The sequence below is a fragment of the Somniosus microcephalus genome, chromosome 4 (assembly GCF_052327205.1).
Source record: "Somniosus microcephalus isolate GS21.2 chromosome 4, FLI_Smic_1.0, whole genome shotgun sequence".
NCBI lineage: Eukaryota > Metazoa > Chordata > Chondrichthyes > Squaliformes > Somniosidae > Somniosus > Somniosus microcephalus.
In genome coordinates this window covers 276,693,880-276,707,015 of record NC_140990.1, presented here as the reverse complement: position 1 = coordinate 276,707,015, position 13,136 = coordinate 276,693,880, and the positions used below count along the sequence as shown (strand labels likewise).

The following is a 13,136-nucleotide window of genomic DNA, read 5'->3' as shown; positions in this document are numbered from 1 at the left end:
AGCAGCGGGTAGGACGTGGGGGAGAGCAGCGGGTAGGACGGGGGGGTGAGCAGCGGGTAGGACGGGAGGAGAGCAGCGGGGTAGGACGGGGGGGGAGAGAGCAGCGGGTAGGACGGGTGGAGAGCAGCGGGTAGGACGGGGCGGAGAGCAGCGGGTAGGACAGTGGGGGAGAGCAGCGGGTAGGACGGGAGGAGAGCAGCGGGTAGGGGAGAGCAGCGGGTAGGACTGGGGGGAGAGCAGCGGGTTGGACGGGGGGAGAGCAGCGGGTAGGACGGGAGGAGAGCAGCGGGTAGGACGGGGGGGGAGAGCAGCGGGTAGGACGGGGGGAGAGCAGCGGGTAGGACAGTGGGGGGAGAGCAGTGGTTAGGACGGGGGGGAGAGCAGCGGGTAGGACGGGAGGAGAGCAGCGGGTAGGACGGGGCGGAGAGCAGCGGGTAGGACAGTGGGGGAGAGCAGCGGGTAGGATGGGGGGGGAGAGCAGCGGGTTGGACGGGGGGAGAGCAGCGGGTAGGACAGTGGGGGAGAGCAGCGGGTTGGACGGGGGGAGAGCAGCGGGTAGGACGGGGGGAGAGCAGCGGGTAGGACAGTGGGGGAGAGCAGCGGGTAGGACGGGGGGGAGAGCAGCGGGTAGGACAGTGGGGGAGAGCAGCGGGTAGGACGGGGGGGAGAGCAGCGGGTAGGACGGGGGGGAGAGCAGCGGGTAGGACGGGGGGGAGAGCAGCGGGTAGGACGGGGGGGAGAGCAGCGGGTAGGACGGGGCGGAGAGCAGCGGGTAGGACGGGGGGAGAGCAGCGGGTAGGACAGTGGGGGAGAGCAGCGGGTACGACGGGGGGGGAGAGCAGCGGGTAGGCCGGGGCGGAGAGCAGCAGGTAGGACAGTGGGGTAGAGCAGCAGGTAGGACAGTGGGGGAGAGCAGCGGGTTGGACGGGGGGGAGAGCAGCGGGTAGGACGGGGCGGAGAGCAGCGGGTAGGACGGGGGGGAGAGCAGCGGGTAGGACGGGGGGGGAGAGCAGCGGGTAGGACGGGGCGGAGAGCAGCGGGTAGGACAGTGGGGGAGAGCAGCGGGTAGGACCGGGGGGAGAGCAGCGGGTAGGACAGTGGGGGAGAGCAGCGGGTAGGACGGGGCGGAGAGCAGCGGGTAGGACAGTGGGGGGAGAGCAGCGGGTAGGACGGGGCGGGAGAGCAGCGGGTAGGACAGTGGGGGAGAGCAGCGGGTAGGACAGTGGGGGAGAGCAGCGGGTAGGACGGGGGGGAGAGCAGCGGGTTGGACGGGGGGGAGAGCAGCGGGTAGGACGGGGGGGAGAGCAGCGGGTAGAACGGGGGGAGAGCAGCGGGTAGGACGGGGGGGAGAGCAGCGGGTAGGACAGTGGGGGAGAGCAGCGGGTAGGACGGGGGGAGAGCAGCGGGTAGGACGGGGGGGAGAGCAGCGGGTAGGACCGGGGGGAGAGCAGCGGGTAGGACGGGGGGGGAGAGCAGCGGGTAGGACGGGGCGGAGAGCAGCGGGTACGACAGTTGGGGAGAGCAGCGGGTGGGACAGTGGGGGAGAGCAGCGGGTAGGACGGGGCGGAGAGCAGCGGGTAGGACGGGGGGGGGAGAGCAGCGGGTAGGACGGGGGGGGAGAGCAGCGGGTAGGACGGTGGGGGAGAGCAGCGGGTAGGACGGGGGGGGGAGAGCAGCGGGTAGGACGGGGGGGAGAGCAGCGGGTAGGACGGGGGGGAGAGCAGCGGGTAGGACGGTTAGGGAGAGCAGCGGGTAGGACGGGGGGGAGAGCAGCGGGTAGGACGGGGGGAGCAGCGGGTACGACGGGGAGGGGGAAAGCAGCGGGTTGAACGGGGGGAGAGCAGCGGGTAGGACGGGGGGGAGCAGCGGGTAGGACGGGGGGAGAGCAGCGGGTAGGACGGGGGGGGAGAGCAGCGGGTAGGACGGGGGGGAGAGCATCGGGTAGGACGGGGGGAGAGCAGCGGGTAGGACGGGGGGAGAGCAGCGGGTAGGACGGGGGGGGAGAGCAGCGGGTAGGACGGGGGGGAGAGCAGCGGGTAGGATGGGGCGGAGAGCAGCGGGTAGGACGGGGGGAGAGCAGCGGGTAGGACGGGGGGGAGAGCAGCGGGTAGGACGTGGGGGAGAGCAGCGGGTAGGACGGGGGGGAGAGCAGCGGGTAGGACGGGAGGAGAGCAGCGGGTAGGACGGGGGGGGAGAGCAGCGGGTAGGACGGGTGGAGAGCAGCGGGTAGGACGGGGCGGAGAGCAGCGGGTAGGACAGTGGGGGAGAGCAGCGGGTAGGACGGGAGGAGAGCAGCGGGTAGGACAGTGGGGGAGAGCAGCGGGTAGGACTGGGGGGAGAGCAGCGGGTTGGACGGGGGGAGAGCAGCGGGTAGGACGGGAGGAGAGCAGCGGGTAGGACGGGGGGGAGAGCAGCGGGTAGGACGGGGGGAGAGCAGCGGGTAGGACAGTGGGGGAGAGCAGCGGTTAGGACGGGGGGGAGAGCAGCGGGTAGGACGGGAGGAGAGCAGCGGGTAGGACGGGGCGGAGAGCAGCGGGTAGGACAGTGGGGGAGAGCAGCGGGTAGGATGGGGGGGAGAGCAGCGGGTTGGACGGGGGGAGAGCAGCGGGTAGGACAGTGGGGGAGAGCAGCGGGTTGGACGGGGGGAGAGCAGCGGGTAGGACGGGGGGGAGAGCAGCGGGTAGGACAGTGGGGGAGAGCAGCGGGTAGGACGGGGGGGAGAGCAGCGGGTAGGACAGTGGGGGAGAGCAGCGGGTAGGACGGGGGGGGAGAGCAGCGGGTAGGACGGGGGGGAGAGCAGCGGGTAGGACGGGGGGGAGAGCAGCGGGTAGGACGGGGGGGAGAGCAGCGGGTAGGACGGGGCGGAGAGCAGCGGGTAGGACGGGGCGGAGAGCAGCGGGTAGGACGGGGGGAGAGCAGCGGGTAGGACAGTGGGGGAGAGCAGCGGGTACGACGGGGGGGAGAGCAGCGGGTAGGCCGGGGCGGAGAGCAGCAGGTAGGACAGTGGGGTAGAGCAGCAGGTAGGACAGTGGGGGAGAGCAGCGGGTTGGACGGGGGGGAGAGCAGCGGGTAGGACGGGGCGGAGAGCAGCGGGTAGGACGGGGGGGAGAGCAGCGGGTAGGACGGGGGGGAGAGCAGCGGGTAGGACGGGGCGGAGAGCAGCGGGTAGGACAGTGGGGGAGAGCAGCGGGTAGGACCGGGGGGAGAGCAGCGGGTAGGACAGTGGGGGAGAGCAGCGGGTAGGACGGGGCGGAGAGCAGCGGGTAGGACAGTGGGGGAGAGCAGCGGGTAGGACGGGGCGGAGAGCAGCGGGTAGGACAGTGGGGGAGAGCAGCGGGTAGGACAGTGGGGGAGAGCAGCGGGTAGGACGGGGGGGAGAGCAGCGGGTTGGACGGGGGGAGAGCAGCGGGTAGGACGGGGGGGAGAGCAGCGGGTAGAACGGGGGGAGAGCAGCGGGTAGGACGGGGGGAGAGCAGCGGGTAGGACAGTGGGGGAGAGCAGCGGGTAGGACGGGGGGAGAGCAGCGGGTAGGACGGGGGGAGAGCAGCGGGTAGGACCGGGGGGAGAGCAGCGGGTAGGACGGGGGGGGAGAGCAGCGGGTAGGACGGGGCGGAGAGCAGCGGGTACGACAGTTGGGGAGAGCAGCGGGTGGGACAGTGGGGGAGAGCAGCGGGTAGGACGGGGCGGAGAGCAGCGGGTAGGACGGGGGGGGAGAGCAGCGGGTAGGACGGGGGGGAGAGCAGCGGGTAGGACGGTGGGGGAGAGCAGCGGGTAGGACGGGGGGGGAGAGCAGCGGGTAGGACGGGGGGGAGAGCAGCGGGTAGGACGGGGGGGGAGAGCAGCAGGTAGGACGGGGGGGGAGAGCAGCGGGTAGGACGGGGGGAGAGCAGCGGGTAGGACGGGGGGAGCAGCGGGTACGACGGGGAGGGGGAAAGCAGCGGGTTGAACGGGGGGAGAACAGCGGGTAGGACGGGGGGGAGCAGCGGGTAGGACGGGGGAGAGCAGCGGGTAGGACGGGGGGGAGAGCAGCGGGTAGGACGGGGGGGAGAGCAGCGGGTAGGACGGGGGGAGAGCAACGGGTAGGACGGGTGGGGAGAGCAGCGGGTAGGACGGGGGGAGAGCAGCGGGTAGGACGGGGCGGACAGCAGCGGGTAGGACGGGGGGAGAGCAGCGGGTAGGACGGGGGGGGAGCAGCGGGTAGGACGTGGGGGAGAGCAGCGGGTAGGACGGGGGGGGAGAGCAGCGGGTAGGACGGGAGGAGAGCAGCGGGTAGGACGGGGGGGGAGAGCAGCGGGTAGGACGGGTGGAGAGCAGCGGGTAGGACGGGGCGGAGAGCAGCGGGTAGGACAGTGGGGGAGAGCAGCGGGTAGGACGGGAGGAGAGCAGCGGGTAGGACAGTGGGGGAGAGCAGCGGGTAGGACTGGGGGGAGAGCAGCGGGTTGGACGGGGGGAGAGCAGCGGGTAGGACGGGAGGAGAGCAGCGGGTAGGACGGGAGGAGAGCAGCGGGTAGGACGGGGGGGGAGAGCAGCGGGTAGGACGGGGGGAGAGCAGCGGGTAGGACAGTGGGGGAGAGTAGTGGGTAGGACGGGGGGGAGAGCAGCGGGTAGGACGGGAGGAGAGCAGCGGGTAGGAAGGGGCGGAGAGCAGCGGGTAGGACAGTGGGGGAGAGCAGCGGGTAGGACAGGGGGGGAGAGCAGCGGGTTGGACGGGGGGAGAGCAGCGGGTAGGACAGTGGGGGAGAGCAGCGGGTTGGACGGGGGGAGAGCAGCGGGTAGGACGGGGGGGAGAGCAGCGGGTAGGACAGTGGGGGAGAGCAGCGGGTAGAACGGGGGGAGAGCAGCGGGTAGGACAGTGGGGGAGAGCAGCGGGTAGGACGGGAGGAGAGCAGCGGGTAGGACAGTGGGGGAGAGCAGCGGGTAGGACTGGGGGGAGAGCAGCGGGTTGGACGGGGGGAGAGCAGCGGGTAGGACGGGAGGAGAGCAGCGGGTAGGACGGGGGGGAGAGCAGCGGGTAGGACAGTGGGGGAGAGCAGTGGTTAGGACGGGGGGGAGAGCAGCGGGTAGGACGGGAGGAGAGCAGCGGGTAGGACGGGGCGGAGAGCAGCGGGTAGGACAGTGGGGGAGAGCAGCGGGTAGGATGGGGGGGAGATCAGCGGGTTGGACGGGGGGAGAGCAGCGGGTAGGACACTGGGGGAGAGCAGCGGGTTGGACGGGGGGAGAGCAGCGGGTAGGACTGTGGGGAGAGCAGCGGGTAGGACAGTGGGGGAGAGCAGCGGGTAGGACGGGGGGGAGAGCAGCGGGTAGGACAGTGGGGGAGAGCAGCGGGTAGGACGGGGGGGGAGAGCAGCGGGTAGGACGGGGGGGGGAGCAGCGGGTAGGACGGGGGGGAGAGCAGCGGGTAGGACGGGGGGGAGAGCAGCGGGTAGGACGGGGCGGAGAGCAGCGGGTAGGACGGGGCGGAGAGCAGCGGGTAGGACGGGGCGGAGAGCAGCGGGTAGGACGGGTGGAGAGCAGCGGGTAGGACAGTGGGGGAGAGCAGCGGGTAGGACGGGGGGGAGAGCAGCGGGTAGGCCGGGGCGGAGAGCAGCAGGTAGGACAGTGGGGTAGAGCAGCAGGTAGGACAGTGGGGGAGAGCAGCGGGTTGGACGGGGGGGAGAGCAGCGGGTAGGACGGGGCGGAGAGCAGCAGGTAGGACAGTGGGGTAGAGCAGCAGGTAGGACAGTGGGGGAGAGCAGCGGGTAGGACGGGGCGGAGAGCAGCGGGTAGGACGGGGGGGAGAGCAGCGGGTAGGACGGGGGGGAGAGCAGCGGGTAGGACGGGGCGGAGAGCAGCGGGTAGGACAGTGGGGGAGAGCAGCGGGTAGGACCGGGGGGAGAGCAGCGGGTAGGACGGGGCGGAGAGCAGCGGGTAGGACAGTGGGGGAGAGCAGCGGGTAGGACGGGGCGGAGAGCAGCGGGTAGGACTGGGGGAGAGCAGCGGGTAGGACAGTGGGGGAGAGCAGCGGGTAGGACGGGGGGGAGAACAGCGGGTTGGACGGGGGGAGAGCAGCGGGTAGGACGGGGGGGAGAGCAGCGGGTAGAACGGGGGGAGAGCAGCGGGTAGGACGGGGGGAGAGCAGCGGGTAGGACAGTGGGGGAGAGCAGCGGGTAGGACGGGGGGAGAGCAGCGGGTAGGACGGGGGGAGAGCAGCGGGTAGGACCGGGGGGAGAGCAGCGGGTAGGACGGGGGGGGAGAGCAGCGGGTAGGACGGGGCGGAGAGCAGCGGGTACGACAGTTGGGGAGAGCAGCGGGTGGGACAGTGGGGGAGAGCAGCGGGTAGGACGGGGCGGAGAGCAGCGGGTAGGACGGGGGGGGAGAGCAGCGGGTAGGACGGGGGGGAGAGCAGCGGGTAGGACGGTGGGGGAGAGCAGCGGGTAGGACGGGGGGGGAGAGCAGCGGGTAGGACGGGGGGGAGAGCAGCGGGTAGGACGGGGGGGGAGAGCAGCGGGTAGGACGGGGGGAGAGCAGCGGGTAGGACGGGGGGAGCAGCGGGTACGACGGGGAGGGGGAAAGCAGCGGGTTGAACGGGGGGAGAACAGCGGGTAGGACGGGGGGGAGCAGCGGGTAGGACGGGGGAGAGCAGCGGGTAGGACGGGGGGGAGAGCAGCGGGTAGGACGGGGGGGAGAGCAGCGGGTAGGACGGGGGGAGAGCAGCGGGTAGGACGGGGGGGGAGAGCAGCGGGTAGGACGGGGGGGAGAGCAGCGGGTAGGACGGGGGGAGAGCAGCGGGCAGGACGGGGCGGAGAGCAGCGGGTAGGACGGGGGGAGAGCAGCGGGTAGGACGGGGGGGAGAGCAGCGGGTAGGACGTGGGGGAGAGCAGCGGGTAGGACGGGGGGGGAGAGCAGCGGGTAGGACGGGAGGAGAGCAGCGGGTAGGACGGGGGGGGGAGAGCAGCGGGTAGGACGGGTGGAGAGCAGCGGGTAGGACGGGGCGGAGAGCAGCGGGTAGGACAGTGGGGGAGAGCAGCGGGTAGGACGGGAGGAGAGCAGCGGGTAGGACAGTGGGGGAGAGCAGCGGGTAGGACTGGGGGGAGAGCAGCGGGTTGGACGGGGGGAGAGCAGCGGGTAGGACGGGAGGAGAGCAGCGGGTAGGACGGGAGGAGAGCAGCGGGTAGGACGGGGGGGGAGAGCAGCGGGTAGGACGGGGGGAGAGCAGCGGGTAGGACAGTGGGGGAGAGCAGTGGGTAGGACGGGGGGGGAGAGCAGCGGGTAGGACGGGAGGAGAGCAGCGGGTAGGACGGGGCGGAGAGCAGCGGGTAGGACAGTGGGGGAGAGCAGCGGGTAGGACAGGGGGGGAGAGCAGCGGGTTGGACGGGGGGAGAGCAGCGGGTAGGACAGTGGGGGAGAGCAGCGGGTTGGACGGGGGGAGAGCAGCGGGTAGGACGGGGGGGAGAGCAGCGGGTAGGACGGGGGGGAGAGCAGCGGGTAGGACGGGGGGGAGAGCAGCGGGTAGGACGGGTGGGAGAGCAGCGGGTAGGACGGGGCGGAGAGCAGCGGGTAGGACGGGGCGGAGAGCAGCGGGTAGGACGGGGGGGAGAGCAGCGGGTAGGACAGTGGGGGAGAGCAGCGGGTAGGACGGGGGGGGAGAGCAGCGGGTAGGACGGGGCGGAGAGCAGCAGGTAGGACAGTGGGGTAGAGCAGCAGGTAGGACAGTGGGGGAGAGCAGCGGGTAGGACGGGGCGGAGAGCAGCGGGTAGGACGGGGGGGAGAGCAGCGGGTAGGACGGGGGGGAGAGCAGCGGGTAGGACGGGGCGGAGAGCAGCGGGTAGTACAGTGGGGGAGAGCAGCGGGTAGGACCGGGGGGAGAGCAGCGGGTAGGACAGTGGGGGAGAGCAGCGGGTAGGACCGGGGGGAGAGCAGCGGGTAGGACAGTGGGGGAGAGCAGCGGGTAGGACGGGGCGGAGAGCAGCGGGTAGGACAGTGGGGGAGAGCAGCGGGTAGGACAGTGGGGGAGAGCAGCGGGTAGGACAGTGGGGGAGAGCAGCGGGTAGGACGGGGGGGAGAGCAGCGGGTGGGAGGGGGAGAGCAGTGGGTTGGACGGGGGGAGAGCAGCGGGTAGGACGGGGGGAGAGCAGCGGGTAGGACGGGGGGAGAGCAGCGGGTAGGACAGTGGGGGAGAGCAGCGGGTAGGACGGGGGGAGAGCAGCGGGTAGGACGGGGGGAGAGCAGCGGGTAGGACGGGCGGGGAGAGCAGCGGGTAGGACGGGGCGGAGAGCAGCGGGTACGACAGTTGGGGAGAGCAGCGGGTGGGACAGTGGGGGAGAGCAGCGGGTAGGACGGGGCGGAGAGCAGCGGGTAGGACGGGGGGGGAGAGCAGCGGGTAGGACGGGGGGGAGAGCAGCGGGTAGGACGGTGGGGGAGAGCAGCGGGTAGGACGGGGGGGGAGAGCAGCGGGTAGGACGGGGGGGGAGAGCAGCGGGTAGGACGGCGGGGGAGAGCAGCGGGTAGGATGGGGGGAGAGCAGCGGGTAGGACGGGGGGGAGAGCAGCGGGTAGGACAGTGGGGGAGAGCAGCGGGTAGGTCGGGGGGGAGAGCAGCGGGTAGGACGGGGGGAGAGCAGCGGGTAGGACGGGGGGAGAGCAGCGGGTAGGACGGGGGGAGCAGCGGGTAGGAACGGGGGGAGAGCAGCGGGTTGGACGGGGGGGAGAGCAGCGGGTAGGACGGGGGGAGAGCAGCGGGTAGGACCGGGGGGAGAGCAGCAGGTAGGACGGGGGGGGGGAGAGCAGCGGGTAGGACGGGGAGGGGGGAGAGCAGCGGGTAGGACGGGGGAGGAGAGCAGCAGGTAGGACGGGGGGGGGAGAGCAGCGGGTAGGACGGGGAGGGGGAGAGCAGCGGGTAGGACGGGGGGAGAGCAGCGGGTAGGACAGTGGGGGAGAGCAGCGGGTAGGACAGTGGGGGAGAGCAGCGGGTAGGACAGTGGGGGAGAGCAGCGGGTAGGATAGTGGGGGAGAGCAGCGGGTAGGACCAGGGGGAGAGCAGCGGGTAGGACAGTGGGAGAGAGCAGCGGGTAGGACGGGGCGGAGAGCAGCGGGTAGGACGGGGGGAGAGCAGCGGGTAGGACAGTGGGGGAGAGCAGCGGGTAGGACTGTGGGGTGAGCAGCGGGTAGGACAGTGGGAGAGAGGGGAGAGCACCGGGTAGGAAGGGGGGAGAGAGGAGAGCACCGGGTAGGACAGGGGGAGAGGGGAGAGAGGGTGTAGGGTAGGGGGAGAGGGGAGAGAGGGTGTAGGGCAGCGGGTAGGACAGGGGAGAGAGGGTGTAGGATAGACTGGGAGAGAGGGTGGAGAGCAGCGGGTAGGGCAGTCGGAGAATGGCCGAGGGAAGTGGGTAGGACAGGGGAGATATATATCACCCGGGTGGGTAAGTAAGCAAGCGAGCAAGGGAGTGAGAGAGAACAAACCTGGGCAGGTGAGCGAGGGCCTGCTGTCCTGGGCAGAGTGGATGAATTGATCTGAGGGCAGCAGGAAGCGCCTGTCCTAGTGCTGCCTGCTATATTTACTGACCGTGTGGCTGCCGCAATGTTTAGTTCCCCGGCCCAGGGTTCTGTTCAGCAAGAGCTGCTGCCAAGGCCATGTCTATCCGTTCGGACTGTGAGAGCCACTGTTAACAACCAATAACCTGATTCACTGGCTCAGGAGGATGGATTTCAAGCCTCTGGCTTGACACAGTGGTACTGCCAGAAACTGGGGGCAACATCACCTGCCTTCACAACTTTGGAAAGGGAAAGCCTGGGAGAGAATATTCTGTTCAAAGTACTTAACCTGGCTTTGTCTGGGAGGGGGTTAGGAAGAAATGTATATATACTTGATGCAAATTAAATCCTGCTCCCCGTCTCTTCCTCATCTCCATGCTGCTCCTGTTGGCACCATCTGCAGATGTGGGAGCAGCTTCCATATGTATGTTGATGCCCAGCTCTACATTTCCACCTCTGTCATGTTGGCTGGTGAACATTTGGTCTTTGATGACTCCTAACTTTCTCCAGTTCAACAATGGGAAGAATGAAGAGGTCAACTTTGGCCCCACCAGAAGATCTGTTAGAAGCATAGAAATTGACGGCACAGAAGGAGGCCATTTGGTCTATCGTGCCTGTGCTGGCTGAAAAAGAGCTATCCAGCCTAATCCTGCGCTTCAGCTCTCAGTCCGTAGCCCTGTAGGCTACGACACTTCACGTGCCTATCCGAGTACTTTTTAAACGCGATGAGGGTTTCTGCCTCCACCACCTTCTCTTTTCACGGATTCCACCCCCCTTCCTGGCTGAATTGGATTGTTTGCAACCTTGGCCTCCTGTTCAATTTGAAATTGAGCGGGGCTGCTCCTCCATGGTCCACAAAAATAACCTGGGTCGCTGCAGCCCCCGGGACTCCACTCTTCGCAACCCCGACCGCAATTTACCTTGCTGGCAGCAGCTTCGGCCTGATTTCCAGTGGTTAATCTGGCAAGCTGCGTCAAAATCTACCCACACATCTTCAAATTCCTCCTTGACTCCCTTCACCCTCCACTTCCACTTCCACTTCCAAGTTTTGCATGCGTTGGTCAGGCCATACAGAGCGTTGTGTTCAAGTTCTGTCATTATGCCACAAAAAAATACACATGCATTGGAAAGGGTACAGAGGACAGCAGTAAGAGTGATGTCCACGAATAAATGGGTTACATTATGAGGAAAGGTTAGTGAAGCTTAAGGAGGAAGAAAAGTACTGCCGGATCCCAAGGCCTCTTCTGGATACTTCCAGATCACCCCAGTGCTGATTAATCAGTGTACCTGGCAATATTGCTTCCAACACCTATGTTCTTCTAAAATATCTGACTCACATGTCATGGGAAGTTTGCTAATGTATTTTTTGGGGGGAAAGAAGTACTTTGAACAGAGCATTCCTTTTACGGAAACATGGGAAAGGGGGGCATGTCTTAAATAAGGTATCTTGCTCAAGAGCAGAAACTCACGTGTTGCTTCAGGGAGTTGTGAATACACTGAACAATGTGTGGTAAACCACTAATCTGCCTGTACAGAACATGTCTGGGCATGCCTCAGCTGGCTCCGCCCCTGGCTCCACCCCTAAGCCCAGGTATAAAGGTGATTGACCTCCAGTCCCCCTGGCTTTAAGGATCGGTCTACCAGCAGAGGCATGCTCGTATTCTTTTGTTAATAAAAGCCTACTTGTTATAAGTTTAACTCTTAGTCTTCTGGAGTTATTGATGGCGCATCACAATGTAACTACATAAGATCTAAATTGGTTTGTGTGCATAATGTTGCAGGTATCTGAACAGATAGTTGCTATCTGTGTTTTCTATTTATGATCCTGTAATAACTCATCTTTATCCTGCTTTGCTTTACATGTGATTAAAGCAACAGGTTAAATCTGTTTCAGTTTGCTTGAAGCAGATTGCAGCACCATGTAACACACCATCATGTCAAACCTCTAAATTCTGCTTCACGATTTGCCTTCCATAGGCGACAATACAACCTTTTAGGAAGGCATTAACCATTTCTCACAGGAACTGCCTGTTGTTGATTAATTGAAAAATTGCTCATTTCCTTCTGTAGGTATTCCACAAATCTCAGATTCTATAGGAGAGCCCTGTTGAAATGCCATTTTAAAATGTAAATGCCTACAAGTTTGATCATACCTGTTACTGTCAAGAAAACATGTAATATGAATTGATTCTCACGTTCTGAGGGTGAAGCAAGGATTGTATTGATACTGGAATAGTTACTTTGGCCTGCCAAGTAAAAGCTGCACTCTAATTGTCATGTGTCCACCAAACACGTTGCAGTTCTGAAAGCTTTAAACATCGTTGTTGGTCTACCTGAGATGAGTGAGTGTGCTGGTGATCTGTCTAATGCCAGATCTTGGACTGCACTCCAGTTCCTGCGAAAAATCACTTGTACAGGTTCTAAACAAATTAGGACCACATAGGAGGACATTTTGTGATCACTGAGGCAAGAATGATTCCTCATCTTCTGGTCTGAACGTGTGCCGATAACCATCATTCAATCATTTCAAATGCCCGATTGCCTAAAGCTAGCTTTTATCATGATTTGCTGCAGAGGCAGTCCAGCTCTTGGCTGTTGGATTTTTCATGCCTAGCCCCAGCAAAGCTTGGCCATTTCTTGGGTGAGTCCTTTAAATAAACGACGCAAAGCAATGAATCATTTTTTATTAGCCATCCCAAAATTCAAACTTTTTACTGGACTAGTAATACTCTGAAAGTTCAAAGTTAGAAAGATATTTCCAGCATTACTCCACCTGGACACCTACAGAAAATATATTTTATGAAATGTATTTTGTTTAGATTAATGTTTCACCTCTTTTCAGTACCATTCATTGCCCTACCCCAAACCTACAGAATAACAATCATCTACATAAGCATGATTATGCCCCTTTTCTATCATGTTTGACAAACAAATTATACTTTGTACATTGAAACCTTGTCCCCCATTAACATGCATCAAAGATGGAAAAGGCTTAATCAGTCTTTTTAAAATGTCCACAGTAACTGATTGATTCCTGTGTACTAGTGGGAAACTGCTTTCACATTCCAAGATTAAGCCTTTAACTGATTTTTTTTTAAGCGTATCAATACCAGTGTTATTAACGACACAGATTATATTGTAATGTGAGAGTGATCTGACAGTGGCCTGTTTATTTTAACGTATATGGACTCTACCTGTTATTTAATTCCCTGTTGTTATGTACTGGTGTGAAACATTTTTAATGCTGTGAATAATTTGCTACAGATCCATGGATAACTTCAAAGAAGATGCACAAAGTCAGCTGAATGAAAAGCTAAATGAAACCAGGATCAAATTTTCTAGTTTGTGGGAAAACTATAATCCAGCAGGATTTAAACAGAGATACCGAGAATCTTTAAAAATCACAAGAGGTACAGTCTACAGATTTTCATATATAGTAGATATAATTACAATTAAACTGAATAATTACAAATCTTGTAAAATTTAACAACTGAAATGAAGGCACAATGTTCTATGCACATTGAAAATGCTTGTAGTATTTATGCTCCTTACAAATTAGATTTACTAGTTTTACTTCATATGTATCCATTCAAAAAAACAACACTTTTGGACTCTACATGTAATTGT

At 63.5% G+C, this 13,136-nt stretch overlaps 1 protein-coding gene across 3 annotated transcripts in view; it reads left to right on the top strand.

The window, feature by feature from the left end:
* spc25 (SPC25 component of NDC80 kinetochore complex) overlaps positions 1 to 13,136 on the top strand; it is a 40,681-nt gene that overhangs the window by 20,185 nt on the left and 7,360 nt on the right. For 2 of the 3 annotated variants that reach the window (XM_085986475.1, XM_085986474.1), the window contains exon 2: positions 12,774 to 12,919. In XM_085986475.1, the coding sequence (XP_085842601.1) occupies positions 12,778 to 12,919 (142 nt within the window). In that variant the 5' untranslated portion in view covers positions 12,774 to 12,777. Of the gene's footprint in view, positions 1 to 11,500; positions 11,637 to 12,773; positions 12,920 to 13,136 lie in introns of those variants that run through there. The other variant, XM_085986476.1, reaches the window with a different exon arrangement.